At 40.9% G+C, this 21,969-nt stretch overlaps 2 protein-coding genes across 3 annotated transcripts in view; one reads left to right on the top strand and one right to left on the bottom strand.

Annotated features, from left to right (window-relative positions):
- Nucleotides 1–21,969, top strand: part of ubac2 (UBA domain containing 2) — a 96,716-nt gene that overhangs the window by 21,342 nt on the left and 53,405 nt on the right. The gene's annotated exons all lie outside the window — the stretch shown is intronic.
- Nucleotides 1,711–5,839, bottom strand: gpr18 (G protein-coupled receptor 18). 2 transcript variants are annotated; one of them, XM_007906301.2, is made up of 2 exons: nt 5,637–5,839; nt 1,711–2,925 (listed from the first exon to the last, which is right to left on the bottom strand). In XM_007906301.2, the coding sequence occupies exon 2, from the start codon at nt 2,881–2,883 to the stop codon at nt 1,903–1,905; it is 981 nt and encodes a 326-aa protein (XP_007904492.1). In that variant the 5' UTR covers nt 2,884–2,925; nt 5,637–5,839; the 3' UTR covers nt 1,711–1,902. The 2 variants fall into 2 exon arrangements, with proteins under 2 accessions (XP_007904492.1, XP_007904491.1); XM_007906300.2 differs by having other exon boundaries at nt 5,642–5,839.

Here is a 21,969-nt window from a genome sequence, read left to right as displayed (position 1 = left end):
GAAAATTTGCCGATCCGTACATTTCTGACGTCAGCCTGATTCAACACTTAAGGGAGTGTGTGCATAACTAAGCAGTGTGATTGGCTGATGTTCCCGGTCTGATTCAAATGTGAAATTTGTGGAGAAAAAAACTAACGACTTTAGCAATTAAAAATCAATGCTGTGACAAAAGTAAGAAACATAAGGGACGCATTTAAAACTGATCCTTACTGAGACTGAACAACCTATAATTTTTTCTATTGCTAGACACAATGACGGGCTGAATAGAATCATTTGGCGGGCCGGATATGGCCCACGGGCCATATTTTGCCCACCGCTGGTCTACGCTGACATTCATTGTAGGTCTTGGGGAGCACTGCATTGTCGGAGGTTCTGTCCTTCATGTGACTAAGGTCCTGTCTATCTGTTCAATTGGACATTACAGATTCCATGGCACTATTTGAAACAAAAAGTCTTTTGGTCTCCTGGCGAACAATACTCCAAATAAAACATGGTTATTTGTGGATTATCCTGGGATGCAAATTGGCTGCTACCTTTGCCTACAAATACAATTTCTCAACTTTATAGAAAACTCTGTCAAGCAATTTGAGATATTTCAATAATATTTTAAGATGCAGCATCACATACAAGAATTATTACTGTAACGGCTCTAATCGAGTGATGTGTCCTGGCAGACTGGAGATAATTTTTCCCTGTGCTGAGTGCTAGAAAAGCAGATGCAAGCACATAAACGGCCATTCATATTCAGGATTGAATTTCAATGGGAATAAAGAGTCAGTTCTTTTTGCTGCAAATAACATTTTTTGCAAACAGTGCCAGAGGTTTTTAAACTTGAATGTTCAATCAAAGGACTTGCTTTCCACTGACTAAATTTAAACTTCAGTTACAGTGCATTTTCTTGAAGCAGTCTTGCACTGCTTATCTAAGCTAGCATAGGATTTGCTAAAACTGCACTTATACTGTACAGTTTGTAAAAGTTGAAAGTGAAAATTGCATCAAGCCCACATAAACTGTGTGATACAACTGGCCTATTTGTGCATTTCTAGTCCTGAACTCTAAATGCTAGAAGATCCTTATAATTTTTCTTCCCATAAGTGCTTTTGAGTTAGATGTTACCTTAAGAACATAAAGTATGGGATGACAAAAAGCCATTTGGCCCTTCAGCCGTATTTTTTCATATTGCAAAATCTACCGTAGACTCTCCCCCCCACCCCCTCACCACACACAGTTAGCTGGAGGAAAGCTCCACATAGAGAACACAAAGTTATAAATTCAAGAAGCACAAGGGTGAAATTCAAACTCTGTCACCCATATACTCACCCACTCTAAACTCTGTAACCTCAACACACCAGTCCTCGCCAGGCTCCACTGGCTCCCTATCAAAGAACGGATTGACTTAAAGATCTGCACAATCATCTACAAAACCTTCATGCCCTGGAACTTCCCTACCTCTCTGACCTGGTTATTGACCACTCCACTACCTGCTGCCTCTGCTTGGCTGGCTCCAGCCTCCTGTTTGTCCCTCGCCCCTCTGCTCCACTATCGGCAGCCGTGCTTTCAGCCATTACATCCCGAACCTTTGGAACTTTCACCCTCAATCTCTCTGCCTTGCCCCCTCCTTCCCCATTTTCAGATCATGTCTGAAGACCTTTGACCGTGCTTATGATCACCTCCCCTCAGATCAGCATCAGGCTCCAAGGCGCTTACCTATGTCAAAGGCGCTACATAAATGCAGGTTGTTGTTGAAACGATTAAGATATGCAGAAGAATTTCATAGGCCAAATATTCAGAATATTCAAATATTCAGTGTTTAGAAAATTATATATAAGGAGTTATTCACACATTGATCCTCTTCAGTTTTTTTTCTTTTCTTCCATATGAGAGATTGATAGGTTTGATTATTCACATATCACTGATGTTCAATTTGCTCAGTGAGCGAAAGCTTCCATTTCTAAAACTTTTTCTTCGGACACTTCGCAGGTAGTTTCGATAGTAGATGACGCTGATGACTCTGGCCTGAAAGTGCTTTGATACTATATAGTACAAGATTATGTCGAGACATGTGCTGAGATTCATCAAAAGCGTAGTAAAGGCAGCCCAGGCATTGAAATCGTAACGGTCACCTTGTAGCAGTAACAACGTAAAGCAGATGTGAAATGGAACAAAGCAAAACAGCACCTGAATAATAAGTGTCACAATTATTTTGATAGATTTTTCTTTGGTTTTTGGCTTCAGTTTAGATGTTTTCCCCTTCAAGAGACTGTTAATGATAATGCAGTAGCATCCGATCATAATGAAGAGAGGCAGAAGGAAGAAGAAAATCAGTCGAACAAAGTTCACAATGTTTGCCTCTTTCAAGTGAATTATGTCGAGCATTTTCAAGCAGGTTGTAAAATTTGAGGCTTTGTCAGGGTTGTTCTTTGAAAACATGAACGGCAGAACTGACACAGAGGTCATTATCCAGATGCCACAACAACTTGCCACAGCTTTCCCGATGTGACGAAGTTCCTTAGCATGTTTGGGCTGCACCACTGCCATGTAACGGTCGACGCTGATGAAAGCTAAGAGCCAAAGAGCGATGCTTGGATAAAATATAGTAAGAGCTGCATTGATTTGGCAGAAAACATCACCGAAGGGCCAGTAATTGTTCACATAGTAGATCATGCGGAAAGGCAGCAGTATTATGAAAATCAGGTCCAGCAAAGCCACATTCATCATGTATATATTTACGGATGTTCCTTTTTTGGTGGTGCAGCTGAAAACCCATATTGCTGTGATGTTGACAATCAGTCCAATTATGAAAAGGATGCTATAAAATATTGTAGCGCCAATTCTGAACTCTTGTGGTTGCAGGTTAGAGAGGTTAAGGTTTAGATTTAGCATTTTAGAAGTGGTGACTTGAAACTTTCATTGAAGATCTTAACCCTACATTGAAGTGATATGAAAAGAACAGAAATTAAAATTTCAGAGAAAAGTCAAACAAATAATATATTTAAGAGGAGGGAGAAGGCAATAAAGGGGATTGAGAGATCAAAGGCCCCTGTAGGGTATAACCACTAGTTTGGACTAGTTGGGCTGAATGGCTTGTTCCTGTGCCATGTACTTCTATATAGAATAGTTAGATAGATTAATCAAATTTCAAAATAGAATATTATCAAGTTATTGAGCGAAATAGGCATTATAGGCACAACTGGAAAATCAATTATTGCAAATGACTTGCTGGTTCTAAAGTTGAATTTTCTTCAAACTAATTTAGATGAGCTACAAAATGAAGTTTTCATATGTAAAAAGTTTTTACCCAAATCTTTCACCAGAGAAAAATGAAAGGAATGCTTTAGGATAGAAGCTTATAATTATCTTATACTTGAGCATTTGTTTACAAAATGCTTTCCCCTGAACTAAATTTAAAGAAATAGCTTTTCATAATTCAAACTGCCCTCTTTGCTGTTTGAGGTTGAGTATGGAAACTCAACATTTTGTTGGCCACATTGACCTTCAACAAACCGCCCCCATTTCACAATCAGCAGACTTACTCAGATGCTAGATCAGTGGTGGCTAACCCATGGCCCATGGGCCAGAATTGGCCCTCCGAACATTCGCACTTGTCTGGGTGATTACATTTTGTTTAATCAATGTTTTTGTTTCTTTTTTTTGATATATGCCATAAATCAAGAAATATTCAATCAAGAACATTTATTTTGTTCGCCGATCAAAAGGTTGGCCACCACTGTATTGGATACTAATATCTAGACTGGAGTATCTAACCATGGAAACATGGCGCAAATGACACACTGGATCAGGAAGCTAGAATGTCAGACCCAGAAAGAGATGTGTAATAACCCCAAATGCTTTCTGAATTTGGTCACTCAATTCACGACTGTTTGAAGGACATGTTGTGTGCAATTGGGTGCCGCGTTTCGCCTACAAAATACACAGACAATCCACTTTACAATATATTCTGTAAAGCACTCTGAGATGTCTCAACAAAGTGTTAGGCGTTATATCAAATGCATGGATTATTATTTATTATAAATTCATAATGTTGGACTCGAACTATTAATTGGGAAATACAATATTTGATTTAGAACAATTGATGTGAACAACTTTAATTAATGTTCTTTCAATCTTTATTAATTTTTAACTATTTTTCCCTGGAAATTTCTGGGTAACTATGTAATTTAGCTTTTTTTTTGAGCAACATTTCACCTATCAAGTCTACACTGATGTTTTTCTACATGTGTGTCAGTCTGGTAACGCTCTTGCTTCTCACTCATAAGGTTGTGAGTTCAAGCCCCTCATCAGGACTAGGCTGAATCTCCAATGCAGTGCTGGTGGCATGCTGCAATGACAAGGGTGCCGTGCTTTTGGTGAAACTAAACCAAGGTCCTGGCTGCCTGTTCAGGTGGATGTTAAAGATTCTATGACTTATTCGAAAAGGAAAGTAAGATTTCCTTTTTGAATAAGAAAAGAAAGATTATTCAATCATGTTTATCTACAGAATACAGTCACTCCATTTTACAGTATATCCTGTGAAGCGCTTTGAGATATCTCAATGATATGATAAGCTGCTATATCAAATGCAAGGGTTATTATATATCCTGTGAAGTGCTTTGAGATGTCTTCCCAACGTGAAAGGCGCTATATCAAATGTAAGAATTTTTTTATCAACCACCTCATCTAATCCCACTTGCTCCCCATGCTGTTTAATATTCCTCTCCGTAGGAATATTTCTTTAATATTCCTTGCTAGTTGGCATATTAAATGATAATCGTACATCAATTGAGAAGCAGTCAGCTTTGCTTCAGTATTAACTGCGAATATCAATTCATCTCCCTGACAGTTTCAGGCTCAGTATCTCTGTATACCAGCACCCACTTTTTAAGTACATATTACTTTTAATGAATAGAAAGCAAAAGATGACCAAAATAATCATAATTGTGATCATTTGAGTTGGAGGATAGAGGGCAATTGAAAATGCAGCCTGGTTGTGTGTTTACATAGCTTTTTTTAAAAAAATCGTTCTCAGTTGTGAACAAACAGTTCAAGATTATTTTGAAAAACCATTTGTGGTAATTGCTTATGATGTTGTCAACTTGATTACATAACAAAGTGCAGTTATTATACTGTATTTTGAAATACTCTGTTATCTATAGTAATGCTGTTCAGAAATTCAGAGGTAAGATGCAGAAACACAAACCCATGAATTTACAGCAGAGCATTTGCATGGTACAACTGAATCAAATTTGAATTCATGAATGTCCTCATCAATATTTAAATGGAAACAAACGTACAACTGTCTATTTTGGACAAAATTGACGTCATAACACTTCAAAGTATTTCAACAGCTGTAAAACACTTTTTTTTATAGATGTGTTGAATTTATGAATTATTTATTTATAAAAACAAAGGTCACATTAGAAACAGTTGCATTAGCAGCTCTGTTAAAGATCACATCTTCCTTACAAGGCTATGAAAATCATTGAACTCTGATATTTGAGGTTCTTACAGCACAGGTTCTAATCGTTCTTTAAATTTTGTTTCTCAGGGAAGATTTGCCTACTTGTTACAGTTTTGTTTGCTTAAACATCCGACTCAACACAGCAAGATATCAAAATGTTTTTAAAATACAAGCTTACCTTACCTGTTAGGATTTAATTGTTTTAGACAACAAGAGGCGAAGAAATCTTATTCAAGAAGGAAAGAGCATACAGAGAAAAATTGAGTTCCCTTTTTCTTGTACTTCTCCAGTGTTCTAAACTAGCAGTAGACTTGAGTGCAGATTGATGCATGTGACAGGAAGTAATGTTACCATTTATAGTTTGTGAATTCTTACGCTGTGGGTTTTTTGGACGATGCGTTTCATTGGTTGTTTTCCTTGTGTTTGATATTCTTCAGCAGCAAATGTTTTGCATTTGATACGTACTAATAATAATCCTTGCTTTTAATATTGTGCCTTATGTCGTTGAGTCGTCTCAAAGCAGAAAATTCTGTAAAGTGGATTGACTATGTATTTTGTGGGCGAATCACAGTAGCCAGTTGTACACAGCAATGTCCCACAAACAGCGATGAACTGAATGACCAATTTTATTTGGGGGATTGTTGGCCAGGACACTGGGAGAAACTCCCTTCTCTTTTCGAATAGTACCATGGGATCTTTAAAGTCCAATTGAAGAGGCAGACAGGACCTTGGTTTAACGTCTCATCCAAAGGTCAGATACTGTACATTAATGTGAAATTAATGTTTGTACCTGTGTTAAATACTTGTCCTATCAATCCTACAGTCAAAACGGCCAAACGTGAAACTATTTTGTTTCAACAATCATTGATACCAGGAATAAATACAAGCATAAGGATCGGAAGTTCTGGCTTAAGAAATTAATTCCTAAACATTAGCTTCATTTTGTATGACACAATCGCACCTGTCTATTTGAATTACAATTTTTTTNAATCAGAAAATATTTTTTACTGAAATTGCCCACTATGGTTGTGGTCGGAAATTAAGAACACTTAAAAATATGTAGCATCTTGATGTCAAGCACAGATAATATTCAATATTAGTAGGTACAAAACCACATGTTGTTAACAGGAAATGTGCAACATTTGTGGGAACCCATTGTGCATCTAAATTTCCATACAATCACATAGACTAATGCTCTAATATTTATGTAGTTTTCTACTGGAAGCCAATGAAAGAGTAATTCAGTCAGTGGAGACTGCTAAAACTTATATAATCAAGGAAAAAAAAGTGATAGAAGAGTAATTGAAAAGATGTTGACTGCAACTTGCTGCCACTTGGGTATTTTTTCATAGTCTGTTAATTTTGCTTGATAATACTTCCTCATTTCAAACTACATTTCATGGTTTCACATTTCATGTTTTCAGTTAAAACATACTCATTATGGAGCTTCAGCGGTCATTAATCCCTCACAACAGGAATGGAGAATTATGCGTTGACTCATTGGTTCATATTCTGTAGCAGTTTCTTTCATTTGGGGATTTTCTAAGAAAAAAGAAGTGAATACATCATTTCTCTTTTTTTTCATCTGTTATTTTTCACAGTATTATTCAAAATACTGTAACATATTCCTTAGGCCAGGGTGAAAATGTAATCTGCAGTTTAGGTTTGTATATAAACATTATTATGGTTACTGGGACAGGAACACAGCATACAGTGTACAGACAGTGCAGTGAGCTACAAATAGGTGAGGTGTGGTTTCTGCATGGCCACTGTGCAGTGAAACAACAATTGCAATTATGTAATCATAGAATGGTATCAACTAGAGCCCGGGTATGCTCTTAAAGATAGGAAAAAGAAAGGAAAATCGGGCATAGACAGCTCAAATTTATCAGTGTCTACCTCTCAGCTTGTCCGGTCAAATTGGTGTTGGTGGAGGTTAGAAGTTGGTTCCCTACCATTTATGGTCTACAGCATACAGAAATTCAAGAAGCGGGGTGCGGAGTAGATTTTTTTAAAAAAAGGAATAAGTTTTATTGGAAAAATATTAAGACCTGGGATTTAAAGGCGAGGATGAGGATCTTGAACTGAATCCTCTGGGGAATGGGGAGCCAGTGAAGCCAGATGAGGGTTGGGATGATCAGATCATGAAGCTGAGTGCGGAAGAGGACATGAGCTGCAGAGTTTTGAATAATCTTGAGTTTGTGCAGTGAAGTCCAGTGACATCAGTACATTTTAAATAATTCTTACAAATTTTAAAACGAATCTCATAGGGTTTGATAGAATTTAAAATAAAGTACACCACCACAAAGGAATGTAAATTGGCATCAAGCAGGACTGTACAAAGGCAACATGAATTTAAGTTGCATGTGATGTACAGGATGGTCTTCCAATGCTCAGCTTATTCTACAACCAACTCATGAGGATCAATTCAGTTCTGAGCCAGTGGGAGGTCATTGGGGTTCCTGACCAACGCCCCCCCCCCCCCCCCCCCCCCCATCTCCAATAACTTTAAGGTTGGCCAAAGTCGTCTGACTCACCCGAACATTTTCGCATCACATTGCCTATCCCAACCGCCCACAGCCCCCCTGCTAACTGACTGACAGCCCAGTCCAACAATCACAGCCCCTCATTCCGCCCCCTGATCCCGACTGCCAGTTAAAGGCCAGAATGCCCACAGCCTGGCTTGCGATCATAAGCAGTACCCTGGAGTACTGCAGATTTGCCGGGCTTTGGAACTGGACTACTGAGACTGCCACAGAGGGTTGGCTTGATTCTGACATTCTGTTGCCAACCATGTCACCTGCGAGCCAGTTCAGCTACAAGTAGACTCTGCTTACCTCCTGTAACTCTTGCACCCCCCCCTTATGTATCATAATAGCAAGATAATACTGAGGTTGCGCATCTTGCAGTGAATGACACTATCTTGCATGATGGGTGTTATATAAGTGCAACCTGTTATTGTCTGTTGAGGGGATCAGACAGGGAAAGAACAGTTTTACTTTTACTTTCACTGAACAAATAACAAATAAGAAAAACAAACAAACTTACACTTCGGTGCTATCTGTGTTTTACTAAAAAAAATCCTGATGGAACAAGAGCAGAAATTTTATATTGTATTGTTAGGGGATACTATTACCGATATATCCCTTTGCAATTAAAGTAAAATGCGCCCTCTGGTGGATTTTGAAATGTATACTCATAATGCCCTTCATATTAAAGACTATTATAGTTCAGTGATGTCTTACGTTTGAAAAATATGCTTATTGTAAACTAAATTTAAAAAAATGTTCCTTCTAATCTGTGTTTAGAAGAGCAGCATTCACTAACCAGTATCTGCTGCTATTGATCCATCTCAGCATCTGTGAATGAGCTTTCAGCATTTTGCTCCAGCTCCCTAGAACTCCATCCTGTCTCCTTCCTACTCACCTTTAATGCCTACCCAAAATCCAATCTTTTCGACTCTGCTTCTGATCACATTTTTTATCAAAACAAAGGGCAAGTTTCTTTACTCCACACACCTCCGTTTACCTAGCAGCAAGTAGGAACTCAGTTGTTAGTCGATTAGTGATCGCTTTTCCGGATTATTAATTCCATCAAAAAATAATAATTTGGTCACTCAATCCACAATTGTTTGTGGGACCCTGCTGTGTGCAATTGGCTACTGTATTTCGCCCACAAAAATATTCAGTCAATTCACTTTACAGTACATTCTGTGAAGCGCTTTGAGACATCTTGAAGATGTGATAAGGCTCTATATCAAATGCAAGGATTATTATGATTGTTATTATTATTGGTATCCTCTTCCCCAACTCTCCTCAGCTATCCCTTCCCCCAGTTTGAGATTCCAGTCAATTATATGAAGTGGTTTGAGATATTCTCCTGACATGAAAGGTGATATATAAATATAAATTGTTATAATAATTGCATTTCAAAGAGTTTCACAGAATTTACTGTAGGGGCAGCCAATTTGCACAGAGCAGTGTCTCACAAATCAGTTTTATTTAGGGCAGGGCACCTGGAGACATTCCTTTCTTTTTTAGAATAATCCATTGGATCTTTAATATCCAGCTGAACAGAGACCTCAGTTCAATGTCTCATCTGAGAAACAGCTCCATCGACCGTGCAGCGCTCTCTCAGGACTGTACTAAGCTCAATGTCGACAGTGAGCTCAAAGCCCTGAAATGGTGCTTGAGCCCCTGACCTGACTCAGATGTGAGAGTGCTACTGACTGAATTAGGCTGACACCTACAAAGGTTTATAAATAAAATATTGATCTTTACTATATTTGTAACATTTAACTACTCACTGATGTCAAGAAAGTATGTATTGTGTGGTTTTTATCAATGTCTGAAAGATGTAATCCAAATTTAATGCTGTTTTCACCCCCATTGGCGGGCGGGCCTTCTGCCACTCTGTCCCCACCCTCTGGAACTCCATCCCCCAGGCCCTCCACTTCGCCCCCTCCTTCAAGACCATGCCTCCTTCAAGACGCTGCCTCCTTCAAGACCCTATCCTCCACCCTCCCCAATATCGACCCTCAGCTCTGGTCCGAAACACTGACTGTCCAGCCCCTTGGGACGTCCTCCCGAAGTGAAAGGCACTATGCAAATGTAATTTTGTTGTTAAATAAGAAATGATGCCTGGTAAGGTGTTTCAATACATATGACTATTCCATTAATCACTTCCATAATCAATGAAATGGTTGATTATAAAAACACTCGTGCTTTAGCATGTACCATTCTCCTGTGCAGAATTTCAGCACTCCAGGACAATAGGTATAATTATTATTATAATTATTATACGCCTGATAATAATCCCTCAAGAAAAAAACACAATAATAATTTGGTCACTTCAATCCACGATTGTTTGTGGGACACTGCTGTGCGCAATTGGCTGTCACGTTTTACCCACAAATGTACAGTCAATTCACTTTACAGTCTATTCTGTGACGCGCTTTGAGACATCTAGAAGACGTGAAAAGCGCTATGTCAAATGCAAGGATTATTATTATTATCCACATACATGGAAGTTGACCCCATATCTGCAGATGAATGTCACTAAGAGGGAGCATATAGATATTGAAGAGGAGGGGACCAAGGACAGAGCCCTGAGGAACGCCACATGAGACAGCGTAGGGGCTAGAGGAGAAGCCGTTTGTGGAGATGAAGCAGAGACGGTGTGAGAGGTACGATCTGGACCAGTCAAGGACAGAACCATGAAGGTTGAGGTGACAGGAGAAGTGATGAAGGAGAATAGAGTGGTTAACGGTATCGAAGGCAGCAGAGAGGTCATGGAGGACGAGGAGGCAGAGGGAGCCCTGGTCACAGATAGACAAAATGTCATTTGTCTCTTTGACCAGGGCTGTTTCTGTGCTGTGGGTGGCACGGAAACCCGATTGGAGGGGTTAGTGAAAGGAGTGGCGGGAGAGGAAGGAGCAAAGCTGAGAAGTAACAACTCATTCCAGGACCTTGGAAAGGAAATGGAGGTTGGAGATGAGGCGGTAGTTTGAGAGCAGGGATGGGTCCAGGGAGGGTTTTTTTAAGGATAGGAGTGATGACGGACGTTTTTAAAGGAGTAGGAACGGTGCCAATGAACTGGTAGAGGTTTATGTTGTCTGTGAGTAGGGGGCAAGGAGGTGGAGTCAGGAGGTAAGGAGAGGGGTCGGGATTGCGTCGAGGGAGCAAGTTGTGTGTTTCATGCGGGTTATAGTGGTGAGAGAGGCGTGAGAGACAAGTTTGCACGAAATATGTTAATACCGATGTTCTAGAGAAAAAAATCACATTTATGCTAACTTGGAAATACTAATGCACCATCAAGGGGTTCTTTTTGCTTCCTGAAATACCGTTAAAGCAAAATATCCTTGAAGGCCATATCTGCACACCATCATATTTGCTTGTCTGGCTGTACTTTTTTTTGACGGTTTGACTAATTTCCACAACCTTCTTGAACAATGCCGTTTGCAAGGGTATTCTTGTAAGTGTTACTCATGTTTCTGTAATAATTTTAAGTTATTACTGTTACAATACCTCTTATGTTTTGAGTATAGAGAATATTGGTGTTTCATTTATTGTCATTTATCTTTCAGACATTACAAGATTTTGTTTCTAACTCTATATATCAAATTCTTATATCCAAATTCTGGTTCATGTATTTAAGTGCCTTGTAGTTGTGCATGAAGTTCCTGAGGCATGTTGTTCTGTCTTCAATGCCATTAATTTTGCAGCATATATGAAATGAATACATCAATGTATCCAGATGTGCTGAAGATGCATCCCCCCAACATCTGTGAAGCTAGGCAAGGTCAATTCACTTTACAGTATATTGTGTGAAGCGCCTTGAGATGTTTCAACAACATGATAAGGTGTTATATCAAATGCTTATCATTATTTTTATTATTATTATTGGATTTATGGCTCACAAATAAATTTTCATGGACTTTTCAATTCCTCGTTAGTGGGACACCAGAACCTTTTAAAGTGAAACGCCTAAATCCTACTTATTGGAAATTGAAAACCGTGATCCACAAGTTGAAAGTTAACTGGATCTCACTGCTCTTCAATATGTCTATGGCTTTAGTGTGGAATCCTTTCTTTGTTTTCCCAAAATATGCTTCTTCACATTTTTCAACACTGACTTTTTGCACAATATTCTGTGTGCTTCCCTCAGTGTCCTGCATTCTTTCTTATAGTTTGCTATAGCCCTAATTTGTTATAATTAGCAAATTTAGAAATTACCCTCAACCATACCTTTATCCATGACACCAATTTACCTTTAATAACATGTTTCTTATTTTTTAAACCAGTTTCTACATGGCATTTTAACAAATGCATTCTGAAAATTCATATTTACTACAAATTCAATGAAATTAGTCAAATAAGATCTGCCCATTACAAATCCTTGCTGACTTTCCTTGAACATTTGCTGACTTTCCAAATGTTCCAAAATTTTATCTCGTAATATGGACGCTAGAAGTTTCCCTGAGGTAAGACTAATTGGCCACTACAATTCCCAGTCTTATTCTGTTCGCATTTTGTATAGATGTAATATTTGGTATTGGTACTCTCTAGTTCTTTGGCAGAATTCCTTTTTTCAAAGGATTTTGAGAAATTGTGACCAGAGCATCCATTCCATCCAAATTTTAATAACAAAGAAACAGTTTCAGCACAAAAGGAGGACATTCAACCCATTGTGGTAGTGCTGCTGCTATGGTTGTTTTTAAAGCTGCCCTTTTTGTTAATCCCTAGCCACATTCAAGCTGTTTTCTCATATCTCTTACTTCTCAAATGTTAATCCAGTTCCCTTTTCTGCTAATCCATCCTCAATAACCACTAAGTATAACTTTCAAACTGTAACAATTATTTTACGGATTCTGAGACTATGCCCCTTTGTGGCAGCCAATTTGCACACAGCAGCCATCACGTGAATGACCAATTTTGTCTGGGGATAATTTGTCAAGGACCCGAGGAGAGAAACTCTTCTCTTTTCAGATAATGCCATGGGATCTTCAACGTCCACCTGAACAGGCAAACAGGACCTCAGTTTAATGTCTAATCTGGAGGACAGCACTTCCGACAATGCACTTCTTCATTATTGCATTGGAGTATCAAAATAGATTTTGAAAGTTAGAAACAAAATATAATGCTTTTGCGTCTAACATCATTCGACATGAAATTTGGCATGTTGGTTTAGGGCTGAAGAAGCTACAATTGTTTCATGTGTAGTTACTCACAGGTAAGAAACATGACATGCTTTACACCAGTGTTGTCAACCATAAATCGCTGATTAGCCACAGGTGAGACTATGGTGACACCATTTTGGAGTCCTCTAGCTCAGTGGTTAGAGCACTTGCCTCACAAGCGAGAGGACCTGGGTTCAATTCCCAGCAGAGCAAAATGTTGGGCAAGTTTCCTTACTCCAAACGCCTCTATTTACCTAGCAGTAAATACAAATCCGGTTATTCTTCAATATTCTCCTGTTCAATATCTATATGCTCCCTCTTGGTGATATCATCCACAGACACGGGGTCAACTTCTACATGTATGCACACGATACCTAATTGTATCTCTCTGACTCCACCCCCAGGTCCAGGACCACTGCTGTCCTGACAGAATGTTTGTCAGACATCAAATCCTGGATGAGAGTTAACTTTCTTCAGTTGAACGTCAACAAGACCGAGGCTCTCCTGATTGACTCCAATCAGCGTCTCCTCACCTCAGGCGCTGACAGCATCACCAACCAGGGATGCACACTCCACCTCACTGAGCCAATCTGGAACCTTGGGGTCTTGCTTGACCCTCAACTATCCTTTCTATCCCACATGCCATGACCCGCTCTGCCTTCCCCCACCTCCGCAACATTGCCTGGCTCCGCCACTGTCTCACACCTCAGGCCGCCAAAACCCTCATAACGCTTTCATAACATCCAGGCTCGACTACGCAAATTCACTGCTTGTCGGCCTCCCCAACTCCTCCTTCCATGGGCTGCAGATCGTCCAGAACTCTGCAGCCCGTGTCCTCTCCTGCACCAGGCTCTGTGACCGTAGCATCCCCATCCTTGCCCAACTCCACTGGCTTCCCATCACACAGAGGATACAGTTCAAGATCCTAGTACTCACCTTCAAAGCCCTCCATGGCTTTGTTCCCCCCTACCTCTGTGACCTCCTAACCTCCTACCAACCTGCCTGCTTCCTGTCTCCCCCACCTCGCTCGTCCCACCATTAGCAGGCAGACCTTCAGCCACCATTTGGAACTCCATCACGCAGTCCCTCTGCCTTGCCTCCCCCCTTGCCTCCTTCAAGAGCCGTCTCAAGATCTCCTCTTTGGCTGTGCCTTCGATCACCCTCCTTCTCCCCTGTGCTCCACCCTCCCGGATCCCGACCCCCAGCTCGGATCCAAAACACTGATTGTTCAATGCCTTGGGATGTCCTCCTGACATGAAAGGCGCTATACAAATATAATTTTTGTTGTTGAAAGTCGATTGGCGGATCGCATTTATGGAGGTAAATATTCCTTAAATGTTTGTGGGATACTGTTGTGTGCAATTGGCTGCCGCGTTTCGCCCACAAAATATACAGTCAATTCACTTTACAGTATATTCTGTGAAGTGCTTTGAGACATCTCGAAGACATGATAAGGCGCTATATCAAATGCAAGGATTATTATTATTTTACCCACCTGGGTTAATTTTAGTAGAAAAAGCATTACATACACTCGCACAATTCAGTTAAACGTACTTCACATATATTGTTTGCATGTTACTTAACAAACATCTATTTAAACATCTACCATCATTCAGTGCAAAAGTTTGCAGTCTTTTTTGTAATTTTTTTGCGAACACAATTGGATGCTTTTTCCCCTTTGCCATGACGTGCTTTGTTGGAGCTGGTCTTTATTAGCTGGGCCTGCTTTCTTCTGCTGTCCTGGAGTGGTTATTACGATTGTTCAAGCTGACCACAATTAACAGCTCCCCTCTCCATACAATACAGCTGGTGTTTCCATGTTGCTGAAATCTGGCGTTGCACACTGTGTTAGAGGATAACCAATAACCTGTAACCAAGGAAGTAAAGTACATATTACAATCAAAAAACACTCATGCACGTTAATTTCATCTTACCATTTTATTAACAAACAAAAAGTTTGAAATACATACGCATAAGCCGTGCGAATATTAATATTGAGATCATATATATTTTCTTAGATAATAAGGTAGTTGTCACAACTTTTTGTTCACCCTGTAAATGCAGCTTGTTGTTGACTGGGCTGGAGCTTTGACCACACTCAGTCCCAGAGCAATCAGAGCTCAGACAGCAACACCTTACCATTATCTAGCCCACTTTCACGACAGTTGGTGGTGGGTGGTGGGGTGGGGTGTCGAGAGACAACCACTATAACAACAACAACTACGTTCGTATTTATCCAGCTCCCAATTCACATACCATAATGATTTTCAGTATTTCACACAACTGTGGCGACCCGTGGCATTGTGGTTAGTGCGCTCGCCATGAGAGAGAGCGAGAGCACCCGGGTTCGATTTGCGACAGGGCAAAACCTTAGACAAGTTTCCTTACTCCACACGCCTCTATTTACCTAGCAGTGAGGAGGAACCTGGTTGTTAGGCGATTGGCGGATTGTTTTCCAGTGAGTAATAATCCCTTTTTACAAAAAAAAGTAGGTCACTCAACCCATGACGCTTTGTGGCACACTGCTGTGTGCAATTGGCTGCCACGATTCGACCACAAAATAAACAGTCACTATACTTTACAGTATATTCTGTGAAGCGCTTTGAGACGTCTCAATGCTATATATGGCGCTATATCAAATGCAAGGATTATTATCACGTGCACAACAACAATTTACTAATTTTTTTATTTTTATTAATCAAAATGTAATTTTGTCAGATTTGGATTGTCAATTCGCTACAAGTGATTAATGGCTAATGTATTGATTGCACAATCCTGCTTTACACAACACTAGTATGAAAAATAACAATTATCCACCAGGTGGCAGAAACGATTTGTGGTTCATGTAGTATGCCATTAATAACAAACAGATTTTCATCAAATAATTAAATTCCTAACATAACAATGTGATACTAAAGTAGTAATTTATAATAATAAGCTATAGGTGTAAATGGCTGTTGGGTCACCTGGTATTAAAACCATCCCTTTAGGTTCAAATTAATATTAATAATCCTTGTATTTGGTACATCGACTTTCATGTCAAAGTAATTTCTTTGAAAGGTTGCATTGTTTTGGGAATTTCATAATTACATCAGAATTATTTGCATTGAATGAAAAAATGGGAGATTTTGTAATTTCCCACATCATCGCAAATGGAACTAAAAACTCTTCATGTATTTTTGTTGCAACAGAACAGCAAATGAAGTTTAAGAACATAAGAAATAGGAGCAGGAGTAGGTTATTCGGCCCCTCGAGCCTGCCCCGGCATTTAATAAGCTCATGGTTGATCTTCTAATAATAATAATAATAATCCTTGCATTTGATATAGCGCTTTTCACGTCGGGAGGACGTCCCAAAGAGCTTCACAGAACACACTGTAAAGTGAATTGACTGTATATTTGTGGGCAAACGCGGCAGCCAATTGCGCACAACACCTAATTCCATTTACCCACCCTATCCCCATATCCCTTAATCCCTTTAGTTTTTAAAAATCTATTGATCAGAGTCCTGAATATGTCTTGAATAACAGCCTTCTGATGTAGAGAATTCCATAAATTCACTAACCCCTGAGTGAAGAAATGTTTTCTCAACTCAATTCTAAAAGGCTGACTTTTGATCCTGATACTATGTCCCCTAGTTTTAGATTCTTCAACCAGGGGAAAAAGTCTCACAATATCTATCTGGTCAAGACCCTTGTCTTATAGGTTTCTATAAGATCACCTCTAATTCTTCTATATTCTAGAGAATATAGGCCTAGTTTACTCAACCTCTCTGGTAGGTCAACCCTCTCATCCCAGAAACCAACCTGACGAACCTGCGTTGCACCCCCTCTAAGGTGAGTGTATCCTTTCTTAGATAAGGAGAGCAAAACTGCACACAATATTCTAGGTGTGGTCTCACCAAGGCCCTATACAATTGCAGCAAGACTCTTGTACTCTAACCCCTTTACAATAAACGATAACGTGAAGCGCTTTGGGACGTCCTCCCGATGTGAAAAGCGCTATATCAAATGCAAGGATTTTTATTGTTGTTGTCTAGTCTCTCCCACTCTAGAAAATAATCTGCTTTTCTATTTTTTCTACCTAGGTGAATAACTTCACACTTCCCCACATTATACTCCAGCTTCCACTGTCAACCATTCTATCCTCATCCACCGCCTCTTCTCTCACCTCAACCTCCACGGCGCTGCCCTTGATTGGTTCAGATCGTACCTCTCACACCGCCCACACTTCATCTCCTCAAACGGCTTCTCCTCTTGCCACCGGACTGTCTCGTGCGGTGTTCCTCAGGCTTTGTCCTTGGTCCCCTCCTCTTCAATAGCTATATGCTCCCTTTTGGTGACATCATCCGAAGACATGGGTCAACTTCCACATGTATGCGGATGACACCCAACTCTACTTCTCTGCCTCCACCCTTGACTCCAGGACCACTGCTGTCCTAACAGAATGTCTGTCAGACATCAAGTCCTGGATGAGAACTAACTTTCTTCAGTTGAACTTCAACAAGACCGAGGCTCTCCTGATTGGCTCCCGTCAGTGCCTCCTCACCTCAGGCGCTGACAGCATTGCCATCCATGGTTGCACACTCCACCTTGCTAAGCCAGTCCGGAACCTTAGGGTCTTGTTTGACGCTCAACTTTCCTTTTTACCCCACATCTGGGCCATGACCCGCTCTGCCTTCCCCCACCTCCACAACGTCACCCAGCTCTGACACTATCTCACACTGCAGGTCGCCAAAACCCTTACACACGCCTTCATTATTTTGAGGGTCGACTATGCAAACTCACTGCTTGTCGGCCTCCCCAACTCCTCCCTCTACAGGTGCAGATCATCCAGAGCTCTGCAGACCTTGTCATCTCCCGCACTTGGCTCCGCGACCCAATCACCCCCATCCTCGCCCAACTCCACTGGCTTCCCATCATACAGAGGATACAGTTCAAGTTCCTGATTCTCATCTTCAAAGCCCTCCACGTTCTTGCTCCCCCCATCTCTCCGACCTCCTAACCCTGTTCGCTCCCTCTGCTCAGTGGACTCTGGCCTGCTTCATGTCTTCCACCTTGCTTGCCCCACTATCGGCGGGCGGGTCTTACGCCACTCTGCATCCACTCTCTGGAACTCCATCCTGCAATCCCTCCGTCTCGTCCCCTCCCTTGCCACCTTCAACACTCACCTCAAGACCCTCCTCTTCTGTCGTGCTTTCGATCTACCTGCTTCCCCCCTCCCCTACCCCGACCCTCAGCTTGGGTCTGTAACTCTGTCTGTCCAGTACCTTGGGACGTCCTCCTGGCATGAAAAGTGCTATACAAATGTAATTTTGTTGTTGTTCTTGCCAAGAAGTTTGGAGCACTTCCTATGGCCACCAGTGCTCAGTGAAAAGCATGGCTGAAAAGACTCATTATGTGAAATAGTTCTGTCTATGCTAATTCAGTTTTCTCTGTCTGGAAAATACCCTTTTGAAGTTAGGGCTTTCATTGTTAATTTCATCAGCATTAACAGTTTAACATGTGTCAGCCTCAATGGTAGCAGTCTTGCCTCTGAGTCAGAAGGTTGTGGGTTCAAGCCCAACATCAGTACTTGAACTCACATCGTCATGACATTTCAATACAGTGTTGTGGTGGTTTGAGGGTGACTTCGGATGAGGGTTTAAACCAAGGTTGCATCTATTTGTTCACATGGATGTTAAAAATCCCATAATACTCGAAAAGAGAAGAGTTTCTCCTGGTGTCCTGGCCAACAATCCCCAAATAAAATTGGTTATTCATTTCATGGCAGTTTGGGAAACATTGTTTGCCTACAAATACGCAGCCACTCCATTTCATTTTTGGAGCAAAATGTGGCAGCCAATTGCGCACAGCAATATCCCACAAACAGTCGTGGAGTGAGTGACCAAATTATTATCATTATTATTATGTTTGGAAGGAATTATTACCCTTGGAAAGCCATCCACCAATTGACTGACAACTGGGTTCCCACTTATTGCTAAGTAAACAAAGGTGTGTGGATTAAGAAAATTTGCTTAAAGTTTTGCCCCACCCGGGAATCAAATCTGGGTCCTCTCGCTTAATATCTGTGTTTGTTTGTGCGGGGAGAGGGGCATTTCTCCATTTTTCTGATTTTGTGATCAATAATGTTTAAAGCTCTGGAGGTTGGATCCAGTATTGGGCTATTCACAGTGGCTTTGCATCTTTGGGACCAAGATTTACAGATCGCCAGATGAAAGTCTCTGCTTGCATTCTACGTAAAATAAATTAGGTTGGCAAACCATTAGCCCTGCTCTCTGGGTTCCATCCTGGAAACCAAACGCCTTACCCCTCCCTTCAAAACCCCCTTAAAACCCATCTTTTTGAGCGTGCTTTAGGCCACCAATCACCTCCCCGCCTCAGTTAAGATTCATACATGGAGTTTCCGTTACCACCTAAACCCCCAACAGTGAGAACATTTATTCAAATTATAAACAAATTCACTCAAAACTTCCTTTCATTAAATGTAAGTGGGTTAAAATATGTGGCAACCTATCTACCTATCTTCTAAAAATGTGATGGAGACTTTTCTCTGAAATTTTAGATGTTTGGTGTTTTAACTAAGTAAACAAAGGCATGTGGATTAAGGAAATTTTCTAAGGTTCTGAGTTGAGTTTACAAACCTAACTTTCGAATGGCAATAAAATTGATTGTTTCAGAACTTGTTTTACTAACCCACGTAAAGTGTGTCTACAAAAATTCAGTCACCACACTTTACAGTAAATCAAATGAAGTGCTTTGAGATATTCTGATGTGAAAGATACAATAGTATATCAATTGCAAGGATGTTATTTTAAAGTAATTTTATTTTTCACATATAATGTGTATTTGTATAGAATTCTGAATATAGTTTACATTTTGGTTTTCAGAACATTTTTAATTGTAAATAATTAGTAATCCTCACATTTTCATATACAGTATTACTTTATCACATTGACATAACTGTTATCGTTCACAAATTGGCTGCTGTGTTTGCTTACAAATACACACATTCACTTCACTTTACAGTATACCCTGTGAAGCACTTTGGGACTTAATTCCAGTATGAAGTATACCAAATACTGTGTAAGTTTTATTATTAGGATTATCAGAGACTGCCTTGAACTTTTTTTAAACAAAACTATAATGATAATTCTTACATTTGATAATAATGCTTTGACATCAGAAGGATATCTCCAGGCTCTTCACAGGTGGACTGTAAAATGGAGTAAGTGTATTGTTTAGGTGAATGCAGCAGTCCAATTGTGCACAACAATGTTTTACAAGAATCTATGACATGATTAACCAATTTTATGGAGTAATTGATGGCCCAGACACCGGGAGAAACTCCCTTCTGTTTTTGAATATCACCATGAGATCTTTTTGACGTCCACCTGAAAAAACATGACCCCAGTTTAATGTCTCATTGGAATGATAGTACCTCCAACAATACAGCACAATGCACTTTAGAATCCACTGTATTGGACTGTCAATCTGTGAGTAGCTTTTGGAGCTTGAATCCACAGCCTTCATGACTCGGAGGTGAGAGTGGCACTAACTGAGTTAGGCTGATACCAACAACCACAACAACAAAATTAAATTTGTAAAGGGCCTTTCATGTCGGGAGGATGTCCCATGGGGCTGAACAGGCGGGGATCAGGACCCGAGCGTAGGGGGAGCAGGGTTGGGATGAGGGGGGGGCAGAGATGGTAGGAGGGCGGCTGAAGGCATGGTTGAAAAGGAGGGTCTTGAGTCGTGCCTTGAAGGAGGCAAGGGAGGGAACAAGGTGAAGGGACTGTGGTATGGAGTTCCAAAGGGTGGGGGCAGAGAGGCTGCTGATGGTAGGGCAGGTCAGGCGGGAGACATGGAGCAGGCTGGAGCCTGCTTAACGGAGGGAGCGGACAGGTTGATGGGGTTTAGGGCAAGACCATCTTGAAAGTGAGGACGAGGATTTGGAATTCTATCCTCAGAGGGATGGGGAGCCAGTGGAGCTAGGCAAAGGTGGGGTTAATGGAGTCACTGAGCCTGGTGCAGGAGAGGATACGAGTGGCAGAGCGCCGGATGATCTGCAACTTGCGGAGGGAAGGGTTGGGGAGGCCGGCAAGGAGGGAGTTTCTGTAGTCGAACCTTGAGGCGAGGAATGAGTGTATGAGGGTTTTGGCGGCCTGAAGGGTGAGACCGTGGCAGAGTTGGGTAATGTTGCGGAGGTGGGGGAAGGCAGAGTGGGTCATGGCATGGATATGGGGGAGAAAGGAGAGTTGAGTGATGACCAAAATGTCTAGGTTCCTGACTGGCTTGGTGAGGTGGAGTGTGCATCCGTGGATGCTGATGCTGCCAGTGCCTGAGATGTGAGGCGCTGGCGCAAACCAATCTAGAGGGCCTTGGTGTTGCTGACATTCAGCTGTAGAAAGTTGGCTCTCATCCAGGACTTGATATCTGACAGACAGTCTGTCAGGATGTCAGTTGTTCTGGAATCGAGGATGGAGGCAGAGAGATTGAGTTGGGTGTCATCCGCGTACATGTGGATGTTGACCCCATGTCTGCGGATGATGTCACCAAGGGGGAGCATGTAGAAGTTGAAGAGGAGGGGACTAGGACAGACCCCTGAGAAATAGTGTATGAGACCTAGAATCCATTTCTCTTCACCGCTACGCAAAAAATACAGAAGGCGAATAATGCATTAATAAAGTTTATACCAAGGAAAATTGTTGCAGGATAAGAAGCAAAAAGGTTCTGTCATATGAGCTGAACAAAACCTAGAAGCCTCTGCACTCTCAGTCCCTATCACAGAACCCAATGCTTTAATCTCTCAAAATCCCAAATCTATTCCTACAA

This window comes from Callorhinchus milii, unplaced genomic scaffold, assembly GCF_018977255.1.
Source record: "Callorhinchus milii isolate IMCB2004 unplaced genomic scaffold, IMCB_Cmil_1.0 Scaffold4, whole genome shotgun sequence".
Lineage (NCBI taxonomy): Eukaryota > Metazoa > Chordata > Chondrichthyes > Chimaeriformes > Callorhinchidae > Callorhinchus > Callorhinchus milii.
Note: the sequence above shows the minus strand (reverse complement) of the source record. Positions and strands in the feature narration are given on the sequence as shown.

Bases quoted from the DNA above. Each gene is read 5' to 3' on its own strand.
- gpr18 (XM_007906301.2), bottom strand. From the start codon at position 2,883: ATGCTAAATCTAAACCTTAACCTCTCTAACCTGCAACCACAAGAGTTC.